We start from the raw sequence: 21,925 nt of genomic DNA on the forward strand, positions 1-21,925 counted from the left end.
GGTAGCCCTCAGCCGGCCTGAATATCAAAGTCTTGGGTCCCGCGTCAGATGCTGTCTCTTCTTCCATGATGTCAGGTCGTCAGGGGTATAAAGCATGCAGCAGATGCCATTACATCAGTTTTTCTTGCCCTAGATGTTAGGTGCCCCCATAATGGGAAGCAATAATATATAAGGTTAGACCTCCCACAAAAAGCAAATACACCAGAGAGCTGAAATACACTAAACAAGAAGAAAGGTATAGCCAAGAGAAGTCAGGGGGCTGAAGGGAGGGTAACCAGGAGTGCAACAGTGAATACACTCAAACATCTACATTTATGGCAAGTGTACACAACTGTACTATGTTCTTCATATTTCACTGTTGCAGTCATTACATTTGGGTAGATTCCCAAAGCTAAGTATTGGAGGAGGACGTTAGAGAGCATTAGGACCATCTATTAAGCCCTGCAAGACTGCAGTGGCAAATCCAGCTCTGGATTTAGAAAAAAATAGGCAAACTTTAGTTGAAGACTTCGGTTCTGAAACTTGAAAACAAAAATTTAAGGAGTCGGCCAACTGGCACTTGCAAACTGCTTCTGCTTCGGGCACCGCATGGCAAGAAAGACTGATGTAATGGCATTGGCTGCATGTTTTATACCCCTGACGACCTGACATCATGGAAGAAGGGACAGCAACCGATGCAGGACCCAAGACTTTGTTAATCAGGCCGACGGAGAGCTACTGCAAGCAGATAACCCAAATGTAATGACTGCAACAGTGAAACACGAAGAACATCAGAAGAATGTCAAAGTGCAAACATATTTTACATTTATGAATGGTTACATTTGATTACATGATACAATGTCCCTGACTTGGTGGCACTACAAGAGGCAGAAGAAAGCAAAATTAAAAACAAATCTTACAGTTAGAACAGCTCGAAGATTATGCAACTTGTCAATGTCTTTAGGTAAACCAGAACTTGACCATCGCACCAGGTAGTTCTCGCTGCAGAAATAAAATATGACATTAAGTCATTTTCAGTAATAATGAAAATGAAAAACAATAATTTCTACTGCATTCCATTCAAAAACATTTCCTCTCCAATATTAATTTTCTGTTTTAGCAGAACACTGCAATATGGCAAAAAGTTGTTTGCATTTATGGCTACACGTTGCAGAGTTAAGACTGTTAATTAAGAATTCACAACTTCTAATGGAAAGATGAGTTTAAGAAACTAAAACATACAGTATGGTGTGACATGGACTTATTAAATAAAAATCACCAAAACTAACCAACCGGAAAGTTTCAGCAGATTTTAACAAATGCATTTTAAGCTTTTTTATTTTCTTTCCAGGATTAAATAAGATTTCATCAGAACTAAATCTTATAAGAAAAACGTAATATTCAATAAACTATAAAAGTCACGTTCAATTACATCATTTGAAATATAAATAAAAAAATCATAAAAAATCTAGCTCTAAATTTTGAAAATTTTTTTCATTCTTCCCGCACACCGAATTTAAATGAAACAGGAAAAAAAATTAAACAAGAACTTCCAAAAATCAGTCGCACTGTCACCATTTTCAAAGCACTTTTAAAACTAATGTGCTTATTTATACCATGACTATAATTCATCTTACAGAAGGAACCACTATGACAGCTTTTTCTATTCAAACAAGGTTTCATACCCAACAAATGAAGAAAAGATAATGTAAAATAGAATAAAAATGTATGAGGTATATCAGAAAACATGCTTATGAAGGGCACTGCATGCAATGCTCATACATTTTCTAATTCAGCCGTCAGTTAGTCTTGATAAAAGGTCCTACAACAAACAAAAAAGCAATATACAATACATAAGCCCTGTTACACTTGTAATGTCTAATTCATTACAACGTATTTATTCATGTGAGGTAAACAAATGTTCACAATTTAGATTACAAATGAAACATGCACTGCAGTTCTAAAGCAGCTATTCTCCTGGATTGCAGATCCATCTTTAAAATATGTGCATATAGATTCAAATGGCTGGGTTTCTTTTTTAAATTAGCTGGACGCAGTGGCAGCTACTGTCCTTGTTGGGTACTTGCACAGGAATTGTAAAGCTTTTCCATTACTTTCACAACAAAGGGGTACAGATGGATAGTCATCACAGAAAGTTTGATTAGATACTGTCCTGCCCTCTCTACTTGATATGACAGGTACAAGGAGTCTGTGTACTTGAATAGGAGTGTTCTAGAGCTACTGCCTGCTCTGTCAGTGAACATCCAAGTACAACGGCCACTTCTTCCTTATTCTGTGGGTTTGGGTAGAAAAACAAGCAGATGAACAGCTACTAGACTGACTGCACGCTCAGAGGCCATATTATGTATTAAGAGTTGGTACCAATGCTCACTATAACCATAAGGTGTAGGGCCTCCTTGCACAAGAAAGCCTGTATTTCAGTGATCCTTAAGTTAATATAATGGCTACAGAAAACAAGGCCTTTGAGGACATACATTTCCATGGCACTGTAAAGATATAGCAAAAGAGGGCAGGATTAGTTTTCAATAGGGAAACTAACTGCTTCTTGAGAAGGTTGAGGTGCAACAGCCTTCTAAGGAACTGTAACATTACAACAGGAAGAAAAGTGAAGGTCTAAAAGGAAAGCACATAGCAATTTCAGAAAGGTGCACTGTGAGAGATGCACAACAAGAGTCGCCTTCAGAAACTTCTAATATCTATAAGCAAGATGAAAGGTTCTGAAGACTCTAGCAGAAAAGCATCTCTGACAGAGTACTGGAAAGTAAACGGATTACATTTGGAAATATAAATCGTATTAGTGCTAAACTTTATAGCTTCCTGCAGATTGTATAACACTTCTGAGAGTACAGCACTGAAGGGCAATGGTCTAAGCTGATCCATCCTGCCAGTTGAAGCTAGAAAGACTGTAGTATACCAGATTCCTTTCCTCCAGAGTCAAGAACATCCAGCATCCAGGAAAAAACTCCAGACCTCAGCTCTGCTGAACTGCACCATCTCGGGGAGCTAAGGCTGCACTGTCCACAAAATAATTACCGAAATTACCTAACTCTTCTTTTCCTACTTCTTACAGGAATCACACCATCAGGATAGGGTGGGAAGTCTCAGCCACAGAATGTTGAATGTTAATTGTTGCAAATGTTTCCAGCAGTAGTATGAGCAGAACTTCTTTACTGGATATCTGATAATGGAACTAGTGTAGGTGCAGAATATTCTAACTTGCTTCAATGAAGGCGAAAAGAATTTGAGAACCAGTTTCATTCCAGGTTGTTGAAAGTGGATTTGCTTAACCTGTTTGCTATATACATGTGGTATGAATGAATATGGAAGGCCTGAATGTACAGTCCCCATTGAAACTTCACCTTCCCAGACCATCACTGCATACTTGTATATCTGGTATAAATTGTTATTCCCTTACTAGTTTATGTACAGTATTACTACAATGCTGAGATCACAGTCAGCATTCTGATGCGACACAATGTTGAAGTCCAAAAGAGGTAAAATCAGAGACACTGATCCCAGCTACTGTAAAAGCTGTAAGCAAAATTCACCAAAACTACGTTGGTGATAGTTGACTTTTTTCCTTTGTCCACTGTTGTGGGACCTTGGAGTTGGTATATGCAAGTTTTTTTCTTCTTTTGAAGAATAGGAGGGCATCCTCCAAGGTTTTCCAACAGTAGTTTTGTTGCATTTATTTTTTCACAGCTTTTGTTGTTACTGGGATCAGTGTTAACCGACTTGACATGAGTCCAGATCACTACCATGACTTCTTTTATAAAGAAGTGTCTGTTTACCATTGATGTGTTCTGGAGGCACTGTACTTTCTGGCTGTTGCATTCAACCCTATAACCAAGTCTGAGGTACTAGTGGAGTGGATACAATAACTTTTTGGTTAACAAGGGGTATCATCTGGTTGTTTATCTGACAGAACTACCAAGTTAACTCATGTTTCACTGCAGGTCAGGGGTGGACCATATTATCTATCAGATGGTGGTGTTCTCACAAATTTATTACACACTTTGGGGCTTTCTTCACATGCAGCTTAGTGAGAGGTACCATGAGGATGGAAAATATCATGCAGCTTTACACCTTAAGGAAAATCAGAGCTAATGGGGCATTCTCAGGGAGAGGTCTCCAAAGAATATCACAGAGTGCTTTTTCCCCAGGGGCAGGTACAACTTTAAAAAATAAGTTACAGTCCCTTCCTGCACAAATATCATTCTTGGCCTTTTTCTTTCACAGGAGTCCTTACCCCATCAACTTTTCCATGAGTGTCATGGATCTCAGTAATACAACGTGCAAACTTCAATTGTGCAAGTAGAACGTGCCATAACAGCAGATGTTTGAATGATAACTGCTGCAGTACCTTAGCTATATGGGTTATTAACCTCCTACTGATATAATGGACAGCTTCCAAAGCTTCAGGGCACCTTCAACATGCCCAGACTGTCAAGCAGCTCAAGCTGAGCTGACAAAAAGAAAAGTCTGAGCACAAAGCCCTTCAGAGCTTTTCTGCTAGCAGAAATAAGTAGTCTGTGCCCTGAAAGTACTATGCTAGGAACAAAATCTAAATGTTCAGACCCTGGAATCATAATAATAATAATAATAATAATATTACAAAAAGACCAATAAACAAAGGGGAGGGACTGGCTATTGCAGCAGTTATCATTTGAACATCTACTGCTATGGTAAGTTCAACTTGCACAACTGTACAATGCTCATCATATTGATCACTACTGCAGTAGCTTTAGCTATATGGCTAGATTACTATAGATAACTGCGTTTGGAAGGTGGAAGAAGAGTCCAGGAACCTCCTGAAAATGGTCTTGGCAAGCTTGATCTAGACTTAAAGAAGGAATCAAGCTTACAGTGCTTTGTTAAATTAAGTACAGAAAACCAAGAAGCAGCTTCTAGAATATTTCTAGAACCCATCCCTTTACAAAAAGCAGCAGATGAAGCCAAGGCATTGACCGTGCCTGGAATATATTTCTTAAGGTGAATATAAAAAAGTTATGTACTCACCATAACTTTCTGTCCGTGTTGTCCATTTTCATTTATCCTCTATGTATGGGTTCAGTTCCGAGCTTTGGAACAGACTCTGCCGTTACTACAGCTCACAATAGCCAAAAACTCTTGAGCTTAACCCTTACCCACAATGCTCTTCTCCTAGTTACCTCAGATCGAGTTTGCTGAAAGACGGAATGAAAACCCCCAAAAGTCTTCATAGAGACCATATCTGGAACTATACAAGAACAGCAAGTGATCTACAGGATTTATAGGGATTACACCATTCATGCCTGGCGGTCTGTGTGCTGCTAATTCAACTATCCATTTTGACTCATGGCACTCAGATTGCATAAATCCACCCTCTCCTGGAAACATTCACTATCTGCAGTACCATAAAATCAAAAGTTTGAGTACTATTGCTGCTAATGTATTGGTACAAAACATTACGTTAATTGCCTAAGCGTATAGCAGACATATGCTGTAAAATCCTATTTTTTTACATTTGCAGTTAGTCTTGCCTACGTAGAATGAGTGGCAATTTTGCACTGAGCAAAGTATAAGACATTTGTTGTGTGGCAAAATCTGCATATTGTGTCAAAAAATGCTCCTTCTTGGTCATGGGATGAACAAATAAATTGTGTTGTCTTATATACTGGCAAGCCTTGCAGTGTCTACACGGAAAGGTACCCTGCCGTGTAGTCTTAACCCCTTCAATCTGATGTCTATCATTACACAACAAATCTTTCAAATTCTTATGCCTTTTAAAACAAAACAATGGTCGATCAGTTATAATGTTCTTAATTTGGTCATCAGTTAACTGAATACCCCATAACAAGTAAAACATGAAAAGGAGCTTTAGACACCTTAGGTTTTGCTCCTAACATATTCGTTTCATTATCCATGGTTGGAATAACATTTACAGACCCCAACACCATAGAAGAATGCTGATTTGCCATTTGTGTTCACATTTGATGAAGAAGCACTAGTAGTAAAACTTGAATGTTGGGAAATTGACGTGAATGATGATGTTGCTTTGTTCACTGTCTTAGAACCTACTTTGCCACCTTTTAAGGTAGGCTGCTGGTTCCCTGCCATGTTGGAATTAGTCTTTAAACCTGTGGTACGGAAATTATCTCTTGAGTAAGTGAAAATGTGCCCTTTAAGGAAATCGTTGTTGTCTCTCTGCATTTTCTTTGATTTTAGCCTTTGGTAACCGCAAAATACAAGTCATTTAATTTGTGTTGATGAGATTCCTCCTTAAACTTCTCCTCCAGCTCCCTTTGCCATTTTTCAACAGATTTCACAAGTTCCTTCTCCACAGGGAGAAAAAACTCATTTAAGAGACGCATATAAGAAAAACTTGTTTCTAAATTCAATTGCTGCCATTTGGCTAGCATGGCTGGATAAAGTTCCCCATATGTGGGCATGCATAACACTCGCATGCCTCTGGGGCTGATCTTATGATATAAACATGCCTCCAAATGCAGTATCTGCCATTGGAGCCATTTCAGTTTAAATAAGTCCTTCTCCAAGGCAGTTAGTAAATCAGTAAACAACATATTTTCATCTTCTTCACAGTCAGACTCAGAAAGACCATTGGCATTTAAGAGACCTATGTTCAATAAAGGATTACCTTCCAGCCCAACTGACAGTTTCATCCTTTCTATACTCACTCAAGTAGCAAGACTGGACCCAGGATTAGGCAAAGGGGGGCAGTAATTTAACTCAATGTCCCCAGTAAATTGCTCAGCCATGTGTGCAAAGGTACCACACCACCAGTAAATCCAAAAAGACAGCAAATGGAGCCTTCACACCAAAGGTTCAGAAGTCAAATATGAAAATGCAAAAGAATGTAGTATGTTGGAACGATAGGAACACCTATTAATGGATGTCCCCCCACTGAGGCTAAAATGGTAGAGAATGAGGTAAAGCGTGACTTATTGAACTTGAATAAGAGCAACTGCATTTCAGATGTAATTTTTAAATTTGTGTGGGTTGAAAACCCTGCTGTCCTTGTGTTCAAAGCCCTCCCAAAGATACATAAGAAGTTTACAAGATGAGGCTTGTACTTCTGAAATTATTCTGGCAGAAATAATTGCCACTTAATATTGTTTTCCATGATAAAAAATTCAGATCACATTCAGATGATGGTTCAAAAGGAGGATGGACAATGGCTTGCAACACTAAATTGACACCCCAAGGTGGGGTAGGATCTTTGCAAGAGGGTTTTGGCAAGAGTATTCCTTTCAAGAAGGAATTGCAAAACTTATGAAAAGCCAAAGAGGATTCTTCAAAACCATTATGGAAATTAGAAATGTCCACCAATTGGATTTTTATGGCAGACTTGGAAGCAAACCTGCTTTAAAAAGTGAAGTGAAAAAAATTCTAGGATTTTATCAATGGACATTGAAAAAGAATCCTGCCCAAATAATGCAACCCCATCTGGGAGGCGTCCGTGGTCACTGTGGTCTGGGGTTGCGAGGGGACAAAGAGGCAGCCTAGACTAATGTCTTCAGAATGCATCCACCAAGCTAAATCTTTTCTGCAAAGATTGGTGATCAAAATCAGGTCCAATATGGATTGGTGTAACTGATCATTGAGACACTAGCAACCACAATAGTATTCTCATGTGATATCTTGCCAAGGGAACTAGAGATATAGCTGCAGCCATGGAGCCCAGTGCATGAAGGATTAGACATGTGATTACATTTTTGCTGCGGATTACTTTCTGTACCTGAACTCTAATTTTCTGTAATCTCACAAGGGAAGAGAAGATATGGAAGTTCAAGTATTTAGAAGAGCTCCTGTGAACTCTAAAATCTGAGTTGGGTCAATTTTGACTTTTCGTAATTTATAGTTAATCCCAGAAAACAGCAAATGTGAAGTACATGGTCTCTTGCTTCTATCAACTGATACCTCATCAGAGCAGTAATGAGCTAGTTGTCTAGATAAAGGAACACTGAATCCCTGCAGTCTCAAGCTGCTACTACTGCCATACATTTGATGAACACCCTGGGGGCTGTGGTGATACCAAAGGGCAGAACTATGAACTGAAAATAACTGGCTCTAAGATGGAAGTGGAGGAATCTTCTGGATCATTTGTCCATTTTTATATAATACACATCCTGAAGATATATCAAGCACATCCAATCATCTTTCTCCAAAAAGAGAAGAATGGACTGTACCGTGACCATCAGGAATTTGGTTTGATGAATTGATTTGTTCAGTACATAGGTTCACAGGACGATACTAGGCTATTGGCCTGGAGGCCCTTATAAGCCTAACCAAGAATTTCACCTATGTTCCACAAAGTCAACACCTGTTTTCCCTGTCCAACAGGGACACAGGTGGGACCCCAGGGCTATATTTTCTATTTCCCAGTCAGTCATCCAGGTTCCTCTTAAAGAGGGCTAGTGAGGTACTCTGCTTGACATGGACAGGAAGTCTATTCCACAGATGGGGGACTTGTTGGGACACAATCTATCCCACCACCAAGTTCTATTAATGTCACAGACCAGGTTGAGACCTTGGGTGCGGGTTGCATGAATGGAGTTTGACTTACGGATATGCAGCAACTCCATCAAGGCGGAGTCTGAGACAGCCTTGTATGCCAGACACAGGTCACCTCTGAGCAGTTCGTATGAGACTGAGTAAAGGGACAGGGCTTTTAGCCTATCTGTATAGGATACATGTTTGAGACCCTTGATTTTCCTGGTTGGAAACCTCTGTGGTCTCTCCAACTGCTCCATGTTCTTAAAAGGTATATGCCAAAGGGGGCATTGTACTCAATAATGGGCCTGATAAGGGAGGAGTACAGGGATGTTATGACCTTGTTCCTGGATGAAATACCCTTACTTATGAGATGGGCCATGTAGAAAGCCTGCTATACAACAGAGGCAACATGGTGGTCAAAAGTCAGGTTGCTATCAACCTGGTTGCCGAAGTCCCTCACTCTGATTGTGTGCTTAGTAGACTGCCATTAATGTGATTAATGATGACATCATTTTCTCCAAAGGGGATAATGATGCATTTCTTGGCATTCAGTTTGAGGCCATGCTTCTGGAACCAGTCATTAGTTTGGTTAAGGCCCTCTTGGTGGATGCTGACATCATTAGGGGAATTTATGACAGTGCCCAGCTTGCAGTCATCTGCAAACTTGGTCATCCACAGACCTCAGTAAAGTATATCCCAAACAGTAGAGGCCCCAAAACCGATCCTTGGGGGTACACCATTTGTTATGGGTATACTACTAGAGGTGGCTTCCACTATTTTGACTGAGTGGGTTCTATCAGTGAGCCAGTTAGCTACCCATCTAGTAACATATGGGTTGATGCCTGTCTGGGAGAGTGTATCTATTATGTCTGAGTGGGGAATAGTGTCAAAGGCTTTGGCTAGGTCAAGGTAGGCAGTGTTCACTGTATTTCTGTCATCCATGGCTTTGGTGACTGTTTTGAAGAAGGCAACCATGTTTAACAGGCATGGTCTCCCTTATACAAAACCAAACTGTGTGGGATCAAGCGGTTTTTGGAGGTTTCCAATGTCCTTGTTTATAAGGTCCATGATAATGCATTTCATGGCCTTGTAGATCTGGCTAATTAGGCTGATGGGCCTATAATTGCCTGGGTTGGTGGATGCTCCATCTTTGTGCAGAAGGATGACATTGGCTGTCCTGCATTCTGCTAGGATGAAGCCAGTGCACAGGCTTTGGTTGAATAGGGTGCCTAGTGGTGCTGAGTGCTCTTGCCTGAGTTCATGTAGGACACAGCCAGGGATATTGTTGGGTCCCATGGAAGCTGTATGTTTTGCCTTTGAGAGGGTATTAACCTGCTTCCTGGTGATGGGGGGGCAGATGCTGGGGATTTCCTGGTTTACTGATGGGGGGAGAGGGGGGTGAAGTTTTCACTGAACCTGTCTGCCAGCAGACTGGCTATATCTATGGCATTTGTATATGTGGTATTCTTGACCATAAATTCAGAGCAGATTTGGGAGTTACCTTTGAGACTGAGAACATATGCGGGGAAGGTCTTGTGATTGTCCTTGGTGGATATGGCAATATGGACTCCAAGCTAGCCTTAGAGGATTTCACCAGTGACCTTATTTGCTTGTTCAGACAAAGGAGAGACTGCTTCCAACTTGGCACCTGCTCCTTCTTGGTCCTGGACAGCAATTCTTTTCCTTTTATTATAGAGTCTGTTAATTGCTCCTGTGCACCAGACACGTTTACTCTTCTTTGAGGAAGATGATTTGGTCCTCTCAGATATTGCCGAGTTCATCCAGCTATATAGGTGCTCATATAGTTTTTTGGTGTAGGCTTTGACATGAGTGCTTGATTCAACTGACGGGATGGTTGCTGTGAAGCTGCTTATACCTGTTCTCAGGAGGTTGTAGTCAGCTTTAGAAAAGTTTTTTCGTTTGACCCTGGCAAGGGGGGGGGGGGGGTCCTGGGAGATGGTGACTTTGAAAGTGATTGCTTACCAAGGAAAATGACACTGTAGAGGTATTACAGTGGCTAATCAAGTGGTTAGTACCATGTCAAGGATATTATCACCTCTTGTCAGGGTGTCGACCAGCTGATCCAATGCATTGGCAATGACGAAGTCGAGGAATCTCTGGGCATTTGTGTTTGAGCTAGAATAGGTCTTCCACTCTGACTGGGTAGTTAGACACACCCAGGATTAGGGGAGAGGACTGAATCTTGATGGATTCAAGTAAGTCCAGATAGGTAGAGTGGGCCTTCTGAGTCATGGTTGGGGGTCTGTAGCTAGCTATGATTTGAACAGGTGTTTTGTCAATAGTTAACTGTACCTGGAGTGTCTCCTGTGCATTGTGCTATATGACCAGCCTAGAAGTGTGTATGTCTTTGATAAATATTGAAACTCCACCTCCTTTGGCTTTGTAGCCCTCTGTTTGGGTTCTGAAAGTATGGTAGAACAAGTAATCTGATAAGGCTGGGGTGTTCTCTGCAGCTTTGAACCAGGTTTCAGTGACTGCACAAATGTCAGCATCTTCCGGGGTGAGGAATGCTTGGAAAGAGTACAGTTTCATGCTAAGACTCCTAGTGTTTAGCAGCATGACCTTTAAATTTTGTTTAGAAGTTTTCAAGTTGGTAATTTTGTCCTCATGACTTTGCCTAAAAAAGGCACTATGGGGGAGGCAAGGGCAAGGGCCTTTGCTAGAAGCCTGAAGCCCAGGGGAGATAGAGTAAGGCCATCTCTGGCAAAGCATTGTGGTCTGTCAGTCATGTCCTCCCAAGATGTCAGGTAGTGGATCCCCTTGGAATGAATCCAGAAACTAAGCCAATTGTTAAAGTCAATCATTTTCTATTTGTAATGAGGCATCATTCTGGGTGAAGGTAGGATGTTGCTTAAGGCTAGGGACATATCTGCCTGGGACACATTCAGTGAGCTCAATCATCTCTCACTTCATATAGTCCAGAGGTACAGCTCAAGTCATTCACACCAACATGGACTATGACAGAGTCATAACAGTACCTGTTGTTGAGAAACTTGTGTATGTGAATGACATGGTGGATTCTAGCACCCAACAAAACTTACTGTGACTTTCCACTTGTCTAACCTGGCGAGAGACACGTGCATGTCTCACGATAAAGTTTCTTATAACTAGTATGTTGGATATGTGGCTGGGCCTTAGAGGCTGTGAGACACAGGTATGTGTACTGTGTGGTGCTTGGTGTGATGGGCTGTGATGTGCGTGTGTGCTTTTGCCTCAGTGGTCTCTTGTTTAGATATGTTTTTGTTGAGAACTTCCATGTAGGAATGTACTGTACAAGTGTGGGTGCTGTTAGAGGTGTGATGCTTGTAGCGTTTGTGCAGACAAGCCTTCTCAATGCCAGATGTACTGGCTTCTGATTGAGACAGCAAGGATTCTAGGGGATGCCAGCATCTTCCATTAAAGTTTTTCTCTCTGCTCCTGGGGGAACTACCTTCTTGTGTGTCCTGAAAAGGCCATTGGGACTTTTGGAACCACATGTTTCCACCACCTTTCCAATTCCTGGAAAAATATCTTTGAAGATGGAAAAACATATGCCCACAGCAGAAAGGGTCTTTCCATCTTTCTCAAACCTGGATAAAATTTCTCTAACATTCGGGACAAACAGAAATGATCCTTCAAAGGGTGCATTGATGAAGACATAAATGGCTGTGCACAAAGTCATATAGGCACATCCAGGTGTGTTTCCTACTGACAACACCTGAACCTGCCACTCTGGGGGTCCCTTCAGCTGAATAAGCAATGACCCCCATGGACGAACTGGACATGGTCTTCAATGTAGCAAACTGGGAAGCCACCTTTTCTTGGCCATCCTTAGAAAGTGTTCCTGCAAGAGTATCAGACAACTCCTTGACCAGATCCCTCTGAAGTCTGGTAAAATGTGGCAAGAAATTCAAAGAGCTTATTGCAAAGGTCAATTATGCATAGACCTGCTTCCCAAATCTATCCATCGCCCTAGACTCTTTGTTGGGTGGATGGATAGAGGAACTCTCTGACCAGTTCCTTCTTTGTGGCTGCTGCCATGACCATGGCATCAACAGCTAACCCTTTGACCCAGAACTGTTTGCCTTTAGGGGCAGACAGGATTTTGGCAGTTCTCCTGGGGACACGTTCAATAGTATTAGAGGCCTTCCAGACCTGCTGAGATCAACTGAATGAGCTCATCAGTGGGTGCAGCCACCCAGAATATAGAGGGTCGAGTCCCAAAGGCCTGCAGGTGCACTAATTCCTTGGAAGAGGGATTTTGGGACTTCCAGTCACCTCTCTGTTTCAATATTTCCAGGATGTCTCCAAAGGAGACATCAGGGAGTGACCTTGAAGATCCCTCCCCTTCATCAATGTCCGTCTTCAGTGACAGATTCCTCTGGGGAATCTAAGTGATTCCTCTTGCTCTTTCTCTTCTTAGGGACCTCCTCAGTGATATCAGAAGAGGAGAGAATTTATCTGGGACGCCTGCTGTCTAGCCACTCACTGACCCAGTGGGAGTGCAGGTTGAATATCAGGGAATGAGGAGCAAATGGACACTAGCTCCAAAGTGGAAGGGGCCAACTGTCTAACTGCAGCAGTCAGGGCTCTCTCCATCACCTTGAAAGCTGTACCCACCCAAAGATGGAAGGGAGTCCAAAACCAAGAAAGACCATCTCAAAACCATGGTCACTCCCTGCTCCGAACAGACAGCTTCTGAGACCGAAGGAGGAGCCGAGCTGATCCATGCCAAAGCTCCAAGGTGCAGAGACCGTTCCAAAAAAGTAAGAGTTTCATCACACCCTTCAGAACTAGCAGGACAGACTCTGCTCCATGAGGTCTCTGAATCAGACTAGACTAAAGACCTTTGACCAAGAACCTGTTCCGAAGACAGGGATATCTCTAGAACCAATGCAGTCTGTGCTAGGCAGCTAAGAGCCAAAAACTCTAATGCTTCGGATGAAGTCAGAGGAGGAAAAACCAGAGGGGCAATGGAATGTTTGGCTCCCATACACAAAGAGGCTGGAGCTGAAGAGGTACCATACAATCCTCTCACCCAAAGTATTGTATTCACCATCCTCTCCACATCCTCCTCAGTTAAGCTCTTGGTGGAATGGATAGAAAGTGTGGAGGGCAATTTTGGCCTTTCCAGAAACGTCGAAGGCAGCCATCCTTCAAAGGGATCAAGAGAGAGCACTATGAAGTTCTTGGAAGGCTCAAAGAATGACACCTCAAATTGCTTGCTCCCTGCTGAAGTAGTTGGCAATGAAGGAGATATCTGTGCCAGTAAATCTGGTGTCGATGATTCCAAATGCTCCTGCATCAAAATGATAGGTGCCAAAGACTTTGTCTTTTCCAATACACACTGTTCCATAGGTCCCTTCAGATCTGAAGTTTTAGTCTTGGATTCGGTCGGCTCCAAGGGAAGCAAAGACTTAGCCCTATTTGTGGATGTTGCTGACAAAGTAGAAGGCACCAACAGGCTTCTCTTTTATTGGTTACTTCAATGCTTGGAAGAAGATGATGAAGACACATTGGTCCTACTCTTGGCTTTCTCAAAACGAGATTGAGCCTCACTGAAGGCTGATGGAAGCACACCCTTCAAAATAAGTTTGTTTCATCATTCTACTAGTGCCCTGTGAATTAAACTATGACACATAGAGCAGTCTTCTTGAAGGTGAACAGGGCCTAGGCAATAGACAAACAGCAAATGAGTGTCGGACATTGACATTTTGTGCCCACATTTCTGGCACCTTTTAAATCCAGTGGGGGACTTCAGGTTTATCAGCCATACTGAAAAGATTTCAAGTTTTGACAATGGTGTCAATAGGCCAGCTATACAACACGCACACACACACACACACACACACACACACACACACACACACACACACACACACACACACACACACACTATAATAAGAAATAAAAAACAGATTTTTTTTTTTTTTTTTGGAGGGTGAAAGCAGAAGGAAGCAGAAAAAAAAACAATGATAGTTCAGAATACACCAAGGCGTACAAAAGAAAGGAGGGCAGGACAATTTCTATAAAGGCCTAGAAAGTAGTGGGTAGGTTAACGAGAAAAACATAATAAAGACTTAGAACTATTTTCAAAAAGGTGTAAATATGTAAATTAGTCAACACTTAGCTTGAGAATAATGGCAAACATATCTGATATGAAAAGTGACAAATTAGATCTGAGGTAACTAGGAGAGGAGCATTGTGGGTAAGGGTTAAGCTTGAGAAGATTTGGCTATCGCACACTGTAGTAATGGCACAGTCGGTTCCAAAGCGCGGAACTGAACCCATACGTTGAGGATAAGAAAATTGACATCAGATCAAGAGGTAATAGCCTTAGATAACCATTTGAAAAGTGTCTGTTTTGACACAGGTTGTCCATTCTTACCTTCAACAAGGAATAATCTATCTAAAAATCTGAGAGATATAGTTCTGTCAAAATAGCACCCAAATTGTCTGCGTACACCCAAGGTATGGAGCATCTTTTCTCCATCATTTTCAGATTCAGTAAAGAAAACGGGAAGATAGATAGAGCTGCTTAAAGAAAATCTGGATACCACTTGATGCATAAGAGGAAGAATAGCTCTCAAAAAAACCCTGCCCATATAGAAAATGAGGTAGGGTTCACTCACCATAAGAGCTTGCAACTCGGATACTCTTCTTGCATTCAGAGGTCAGAGCAAGCAATAAATCTGCCTCAAGTCAGCAAGATAAGTGGATTCAAATGGATCATGTATTAGCATCTCTTACACAATTAATATCCCAAGGAGAGGCCATCTGTTTACTTTCTGGGCTCTTATGGAAGACCAGTTTAAAAAATATTTTGACATGAGACTGCCTTGAAGGAGGAGGATCCATAGGCAGGAATGCTGAAATCGAATGCGGATAGAGAAATAAGAAAGGTCATAGGAAACTAACTCGCACAAAAATTGTAAAACCAAAGAACAAGTCGCAAGTGGGTGCTGGTTATGCAGTTGCCACCAACTAGAAAAACTTTTCCATTTGTTAATATATGATTTCCTAGGAGGAGGTTTTCTTGCCTCCATTAGTACCTGCTGCACATCCGCAATAAACAGTTACCTAAAACAAATTAAGACCTTATCATCCAGGCAGTCAATTGAAAATGGTTGATGTCATAGTTTATCAAAACTATTCTTGAGTGATTAGATTCAGTCTGTGAGAAATCTTGTGGTAAGTGCCCCTGTCCATTTCCAAAAGAAGGGAGAACCACAATTGCCTATGACAAAAGGGAGTCACCAAAATGATCCTGGAGGATTTCTTCCACATCTTCAGAAGTATCCTGGATATTAGTAGAAAGAGTGGAAAAGCATACAGCAACATTCCTATCCAAAGAACGGAAAAGGCATCTGTCTTCCATAACTTCTTGCAAAGAGTTCTAGTACAGACTCTCTGCTTCCTCTTTGGACAAACAACTGGGAAAAGGCCTACATGAGGAGCTCCCTACAGATGGATCAATTGTTTCAAGACCCTGGATCCAATTTCCATTTGTGAGGGTCTAGCCTGGTCCTGCTCAGCTTGTCTGCCACACAGTTTTGCTCTAATGGAATGTAGGATACCTGTAGATTGAGACTACATTGTGACGCTGTATCCCAAGCCAACATGGGTAGTCTGCAAAGGGATACAACCTGGCAGTCCTTGACTGTTGATGTACCACAGAGCAATGGTATTGCCTGAAGCCACACTGAAGAGGTCCCCAGGGCTAAAGAAGGTCCACAATGTGAGTGCCTTGATCAGGGCAAGCATCTCCTAGATGTTCAGTTGCTTGCATCTGTCCAAGGTGTCCCACACCTCTGTACTTTTATCTCTCCTGAAACTACCTAAAAAAAAGTCAGATGCACCTGTGGTGACTGACTGCTTTGGAACAGGGAAAGAAACAGAGAAGGAAGACCTGTATTTAAGGATACCTGTTGGCTCCAGCAAAAGATTTCACTTCTCTCAAACCCCAGCACTGGGATTTAAAAAGAAACAGTATTTATGCTGGGATCAGAGAGATTTCAGATATCACTGCTTCTTTCTCATGTGGAGTCTGGCCAGGGGTATAATGAGCATCACTGATGTGATGAAACCCAAAATCCTGAAGTACTACTCCACAGTGACAGAAGTCTGAGTGGAAACCCCTAGTAACTGATCTAAATATGGATCTATGTTTTCCTGTGAAATAAAAGCTCTTTGAATGGAGGTGACTAGTTGACATCCCATCCTAGGGGCACAGTACTATGTGAGGGAGTCGAGAAAGACTTCTGAATGTTGTTTTGGAATCTCAGCTTGTGCAAGACATCTCTCATCAAAGACAACGAGAAAGGGACAGAGATTCCCAACACTGAGAAAGACTCTGCAAAGATAAGTAAAATAATATGGAAAAATGTGAATAGCCTGTAGCCCTCATTGAGCTATAACTAGAGCTAGACATTTTGTGAACACTCTTGGTGGATTTGATAGTCCAAACATTAAGGCAGAAAACTGATCATGTAATCCAGACTTTATATATAAATATATATATATAATCTACAAAATCATAACATATGTCTGAAGTCTACATGAATGTGGATGTGATAAACATCTTGTAAGGCTAGTGTTACCAGGAAACTTGAAAGAGAAGAAGTAACAAGTTGTAAAGTGATATCATTTTGAATTAGGGAACTATCACAAACAGCTTTAAAAAATAAAGATCCAGTACTGCTCTCCAAGCATTTTCTTTGTCACTATGAACATCCTTGAATAACCCTTCCCTACTTGGGAAGGAGAAACTGGTTCTATCAGTCCTCGGGAATGCATGTAATGACAAACAGGTGGAAACAGAATCTGATCTGGAAGATGAGGGATGGCCCTCTAGAAAGGAGAGAAAGAAAAATTAATATTAAGACTTTCTAAGGGGGAAAAAGGGGGCGTAGGTTGGGAGTGGGTCACAAGGTCTCTTGAATAGTCATTCAGACATATTTGGCTGTGATTGGTTTTGGGAAGTCTTTTTGGAAATCCCTTGCCATTCCTTGTTAAACAGCTGTTTACCTGAATTCTGCTGAGACTGCTAATTCTGCTTTCTTTCAAAAATGGAAGATAGGAATATCCCTATTGACAATTTGGAAAAGACAGATGAAAAAAGTTAGAGATTCCCTGTATCAGCTTGCCCCTTCCATCACACTTTCTGATCACCTCTGCAGCAGAGGAGCTACACAATCTTTACTCAAGGGAAATTTTAACATTTCATTTTTAACATCTGTAAGGTTCTGAGAATGCAGCCATGCAAGCCTCCTTAAAACAGTACCAGTGACAATAGCCCTGGAATACATTTCAGAGTCGTACACAAACTGCAAACAATGAGTAGCAACCTGTGCAAAAAAAAAAAAAAAAAAAAAGTTATTTAAAGCAGATTTTTTTCTCACAATAAAACTACAGATAAAACATTCCTCATACTTGCACAGTTTGTCAGAACAAACCTTAACATATGAACCTCAAAATTCAAAATTCTGAAAACCAAAGTTGCATTAAGTATACACTTCTTTTTCCTACTACCTATCAATATTTTCTCATTCTTAACAGAAAGAGCAGGATTTTAATCAACTAAGTGCTTAGCAGCACTGGGATCTACTACAGCTATAGCTGCAGGGTCAGGTCTGGGAATAGTGCATAAAATTTTAAAAGACTGATGAATTTTATACACCCTATCTGCCTTTTTAGGGGCAGCTGGCTGACTAACAGGAAAACTGTATGCAATAACACACACGCATCCTCTAAACCTGAAAGAACAGGAGAACGGACGCAGGTTCTGGAAAATCCCTCTGCAAAACTCATAGCATTTTCTGAGGGACTCAGAAACCTCAGCATTCTCCTGCTAAAAACACCAGCACATTCTAACAATAATCTCAGAGAGAAAAAGAAATTGCCAGAGGGAAAATCAGAAATGGAGCTCTCCTCACAGCCTGAATCAGAAATCTGAGGAAACAGCCCTGAATTCATCCCTGCATCTTCCTGTTCAAATTCAGTATCTTGAATCTCTTCAGGAAGAGAGGAATCCATCTTTTACCAGAAACTAATTTACAAGAAAGATCAATAGTCTGAATTAAACCATGAGCCAGACAAGGTAAACTACCCCTGTCCAAAGGCAAACTATTCTGTCCAAATACACTTGAGGAGTACGACATGGGGAGAGCCATGTTATAAATGGCAGCACCTGCTTCCCCAGGGATGGGCACAGCATTCTGGCACAACAGGGAAAAGTATTCTGTCTTCCGGGACCAACAAGAGTGGCTGTCCCTTTCCCATTAAGGGGACTTAAACAGCCACAGAAGATCTCCAACACCTGGTCCATAGTGGTTGTAGGTGCTACATCAGAGGGTTTCAGGGTAAAAGGTGAGTGGGTCTGAGGTACAACAAATGGCCACGGCAGAGACACCCACCTGTGACCAAGGCATAGGACTAGCCTGCTAAGATGGTAAAGGCTGTTTGCATAACTTTTTCTCTTTGTGGTTGAAAGGAGGACTAAACACAGGAACAGCAGTCTGTTTCATGATCAAGTTGAAAACACTGCCTCTTTCGCTTGGACATCAAGCAGCAAAAAGCTGGTAAAACTACAAATCAGCAAAAGTTACCTTTTTTGACAGAAAAAAAAAAAAAAGAGAAAAACACTTTCAAAGACTATGACAGTCCCACTGAGGAAAAATGAACACAATTTATCCACAGAAAATATGCTTTCAGTTAGTTAACACTACTTTTAAAACGACAGAAAAAAACAAGTGTGCCATTTAAAAGTACATTACAGCCTCCAGGCAGTCAGGTAAAACACATTACTAACTTTAAAATAACTTTCTTGAAGAGGAAAGTAATAACACAAACAATTTTAAGAAAATGTAAGTTTTTTTCCCCCCAAAGGGATGCACCCAGCAAAGGATAGCACAAGCCAATCAATGATCCTCAAAAGCCTCACAGGAGTGTACTCTTCATCTGCAGTAAAACTCTGAAGGGCTTCATACCCAAATTTGTTGTTTAGTCAGCTCAGCTTGAGCTGCTTGGCAGTTTTGGTACCAAGAAGGTGCCCTGAAGCTATGGAAGCTAGCCAGCAGTTATATCGTTGACAAGATATAATCCTCTCATCTAAGGGTACTGCAGTACTGTAGTAGGGAATTATCATGATGAACAGGTTGAATAATAATTACAATAAAAAATCATATAACATTTTATGCCAGTCACTGGAAGTACTAACGGTTCTCAAACTAAGTACTTTTTTCCCTGTGAAGCTACCTAGAAAAAATTGTATACATACATCTATATATATATATATATATATATATATATATATATATATATATATATATATATATATAAATATCTATATATATATGTACACATATATATATATATATATATATATATTTTACACACACATGCACACAAATATAAAAATGTGCATGTATTATCTACCCATCAATATAAGCAGATATAGACATACACATGCACAAACATGCATTATGGCAGAGTGGATGTTAAGCAGCTAAGAACTGCACAATTTCTTCTGAAAATGCTGCTTTGATATGAAAGTACTGCTTTTATAATTTACGTGCTTCTGAACGTGTTCATACTACACGAAGTGTGACAAAGTACATGACACTTTTTTGAGCTGGGATATCTATACCATGTATTCTATCACAACACAGCAGGTAACAGAAACAAAGTGAAATCACCTGCTGTGTGATGACTAAAAAAAAGAGGGCAGTACACAGTATGACAGTCAACCAGCTCTCACAGAAAAGAGAGCTTAACCAGGAGACTATACTCTTGGTCATTTGTTAACTGGTGGATTTACTGTGTGAAAAGAGACAGGGGAGAAACAAAAGTTTACTGGAAAACAAAGGAAGACAGATTTTATAAAGGCCTGTCTGAAAGCCTTGCTGGAAGTGCAGACATGAATTAATAGCAAGACTTTTATGTTTTCTTGCTCTCAAGTGATGTTTTACTTTTAGAACTTATTTGACACTACACCGAAACGGCACTTAAGTCTGCCTTCAGTGCCTTTTCCCCACTACTATATATACATATAGATGTATACTCATAGTATGTAAAGCTATAGCTATACAGATAAATACAGATAAACACACCCACACAGGTCTGCTGTTTCCCCTAGTTAAAAGTGGCCACACAACTCACTCCCCAAGTTGCAAGCAGTGCATGCAGTTGAACGGCAATGGATCTACAGTGTATGAAAAGAATAGGAGCTACCAGATAAAGAAGCAGAAGTAACCAAAGGGAGGAAAAAAAATATATAGCACTTGCATTTTCATAGGAATTTCAACTCATATACATGAGCCCTCTCTTTTGTTCACATTCACTCCAAGAATCCCTGCTAAACCATAAAATGCCTGATGTTGGTTGGGGTATAAGCAGATTTTGGACAGGCCTCTGGTATAACATTCCGGGCAGTCTATCACATTGGCATGACCAATGTGACAGAAATGCATATAGTAGGCACATACAACATGGCCGTACAAAAAATGTTGAATGAAAGACAAATCTCAACTCCCAACAACATGTTATAGTTAAGTCAACTGTGTTTGTGGTAATAGACTTGACTTCTTAACATTCATCACATTCCTTAACCTTTCCAGATAAAACCTCTTGCAAAGCCTAACTTACCTTTTTGGAAGGATAAGAGCACAAACTATTGACATATGATTAATGTTGCATGCCCAGACTGTGAAACATGATAAAAGTAACAATATCTGTGTTAAAAGGCATGTTATGAAGGGTATAAAAGGAGAAAAGGCAAAAGTGTGCTCCTCATGTACTGACTGTTCTCCTTAGCATTTTGTCAATCACTCACAAAGTATGGGAGAAACAGCACCAATGTCTTAGGCAAGTAGCTGAATATTCTGTTATACTGAGGCTAGTCGAGAGGCATTTCTCCATTGCGGGGTGCAACACCAAAGCAACAGCCGACACCTAGCCAATGATATTCACCAAAAGCATATCCCAAAGTAAAATTATGGTAAAGTACACGTACACAGTTTATCTGCATGAACTTCACATGCACATATTTGTTTACATAATCCTGATGTTCACTGTCAAAAGCATGAAGTGTGGAACAGTGCTCAAGAGAACTCACCTGTAATACATGCAGATAAAAGGCACTATTATATGGCAATGATGCTAATTCTGAAAGATATGTTGTGTTGACAAGATATCCATTGAAATCTGGATAGGGCAATACTGCTCTGAAGAAGTAGCATATTAGCCTCAGGATTAACTAGATTGCTAGTAATGTATTAAATTCTCTGGCATGCACAGAAATAAAGCAGTTTTATACAATTTCACCATAACACTATATTGTCCTCCTCTTCTCTGTTCCAGTATTCTTCACCTTGGGTATCTCCTGCTAAGGATATCCAAATATCCAGCCAGTATACCAAAGCCTTCAGCT

At 40.8% G+C, this 21,925-nt stretch overlaps 1 protein-coding gene across 1 annotated transcript in view; it reads right to left on the minus strand.

Annotated features, from left to right (window-relative positions):
• The window catches only part of DOCK1 (dedicator of cytokinesis 1), a gene marked incomplete in the record, with an annotated part of 4,741,214 nt that overhangs the window by 4,070,821 nt on the left and 648,468 nt on the right, over nt 1–21,925 (minus strand). Inside the window, 2 exon segments of the mRNA XM_044056178.1 lie at nt 900–981; nt 15,193–15,239. Coding sequence (XP_043912113.1) covers nt 900–981; nt 15,193–15,239 — 129 coding nt within the window.

This window comes from Protopterus annectens, chromosome 14.part0 (assembly GCF_019279795.1).
Source record: "Protopterus annectens isolate FY-2018-M chromosome 14.part0, PAN1.0, whole genome shotgun sequence".
Classification (NCBI taxonomy): Eukaryota; Metazoa; Chordata; order Ceratodontiformes; family Protopteridae; genus Protopterus; species Protopterus annectens.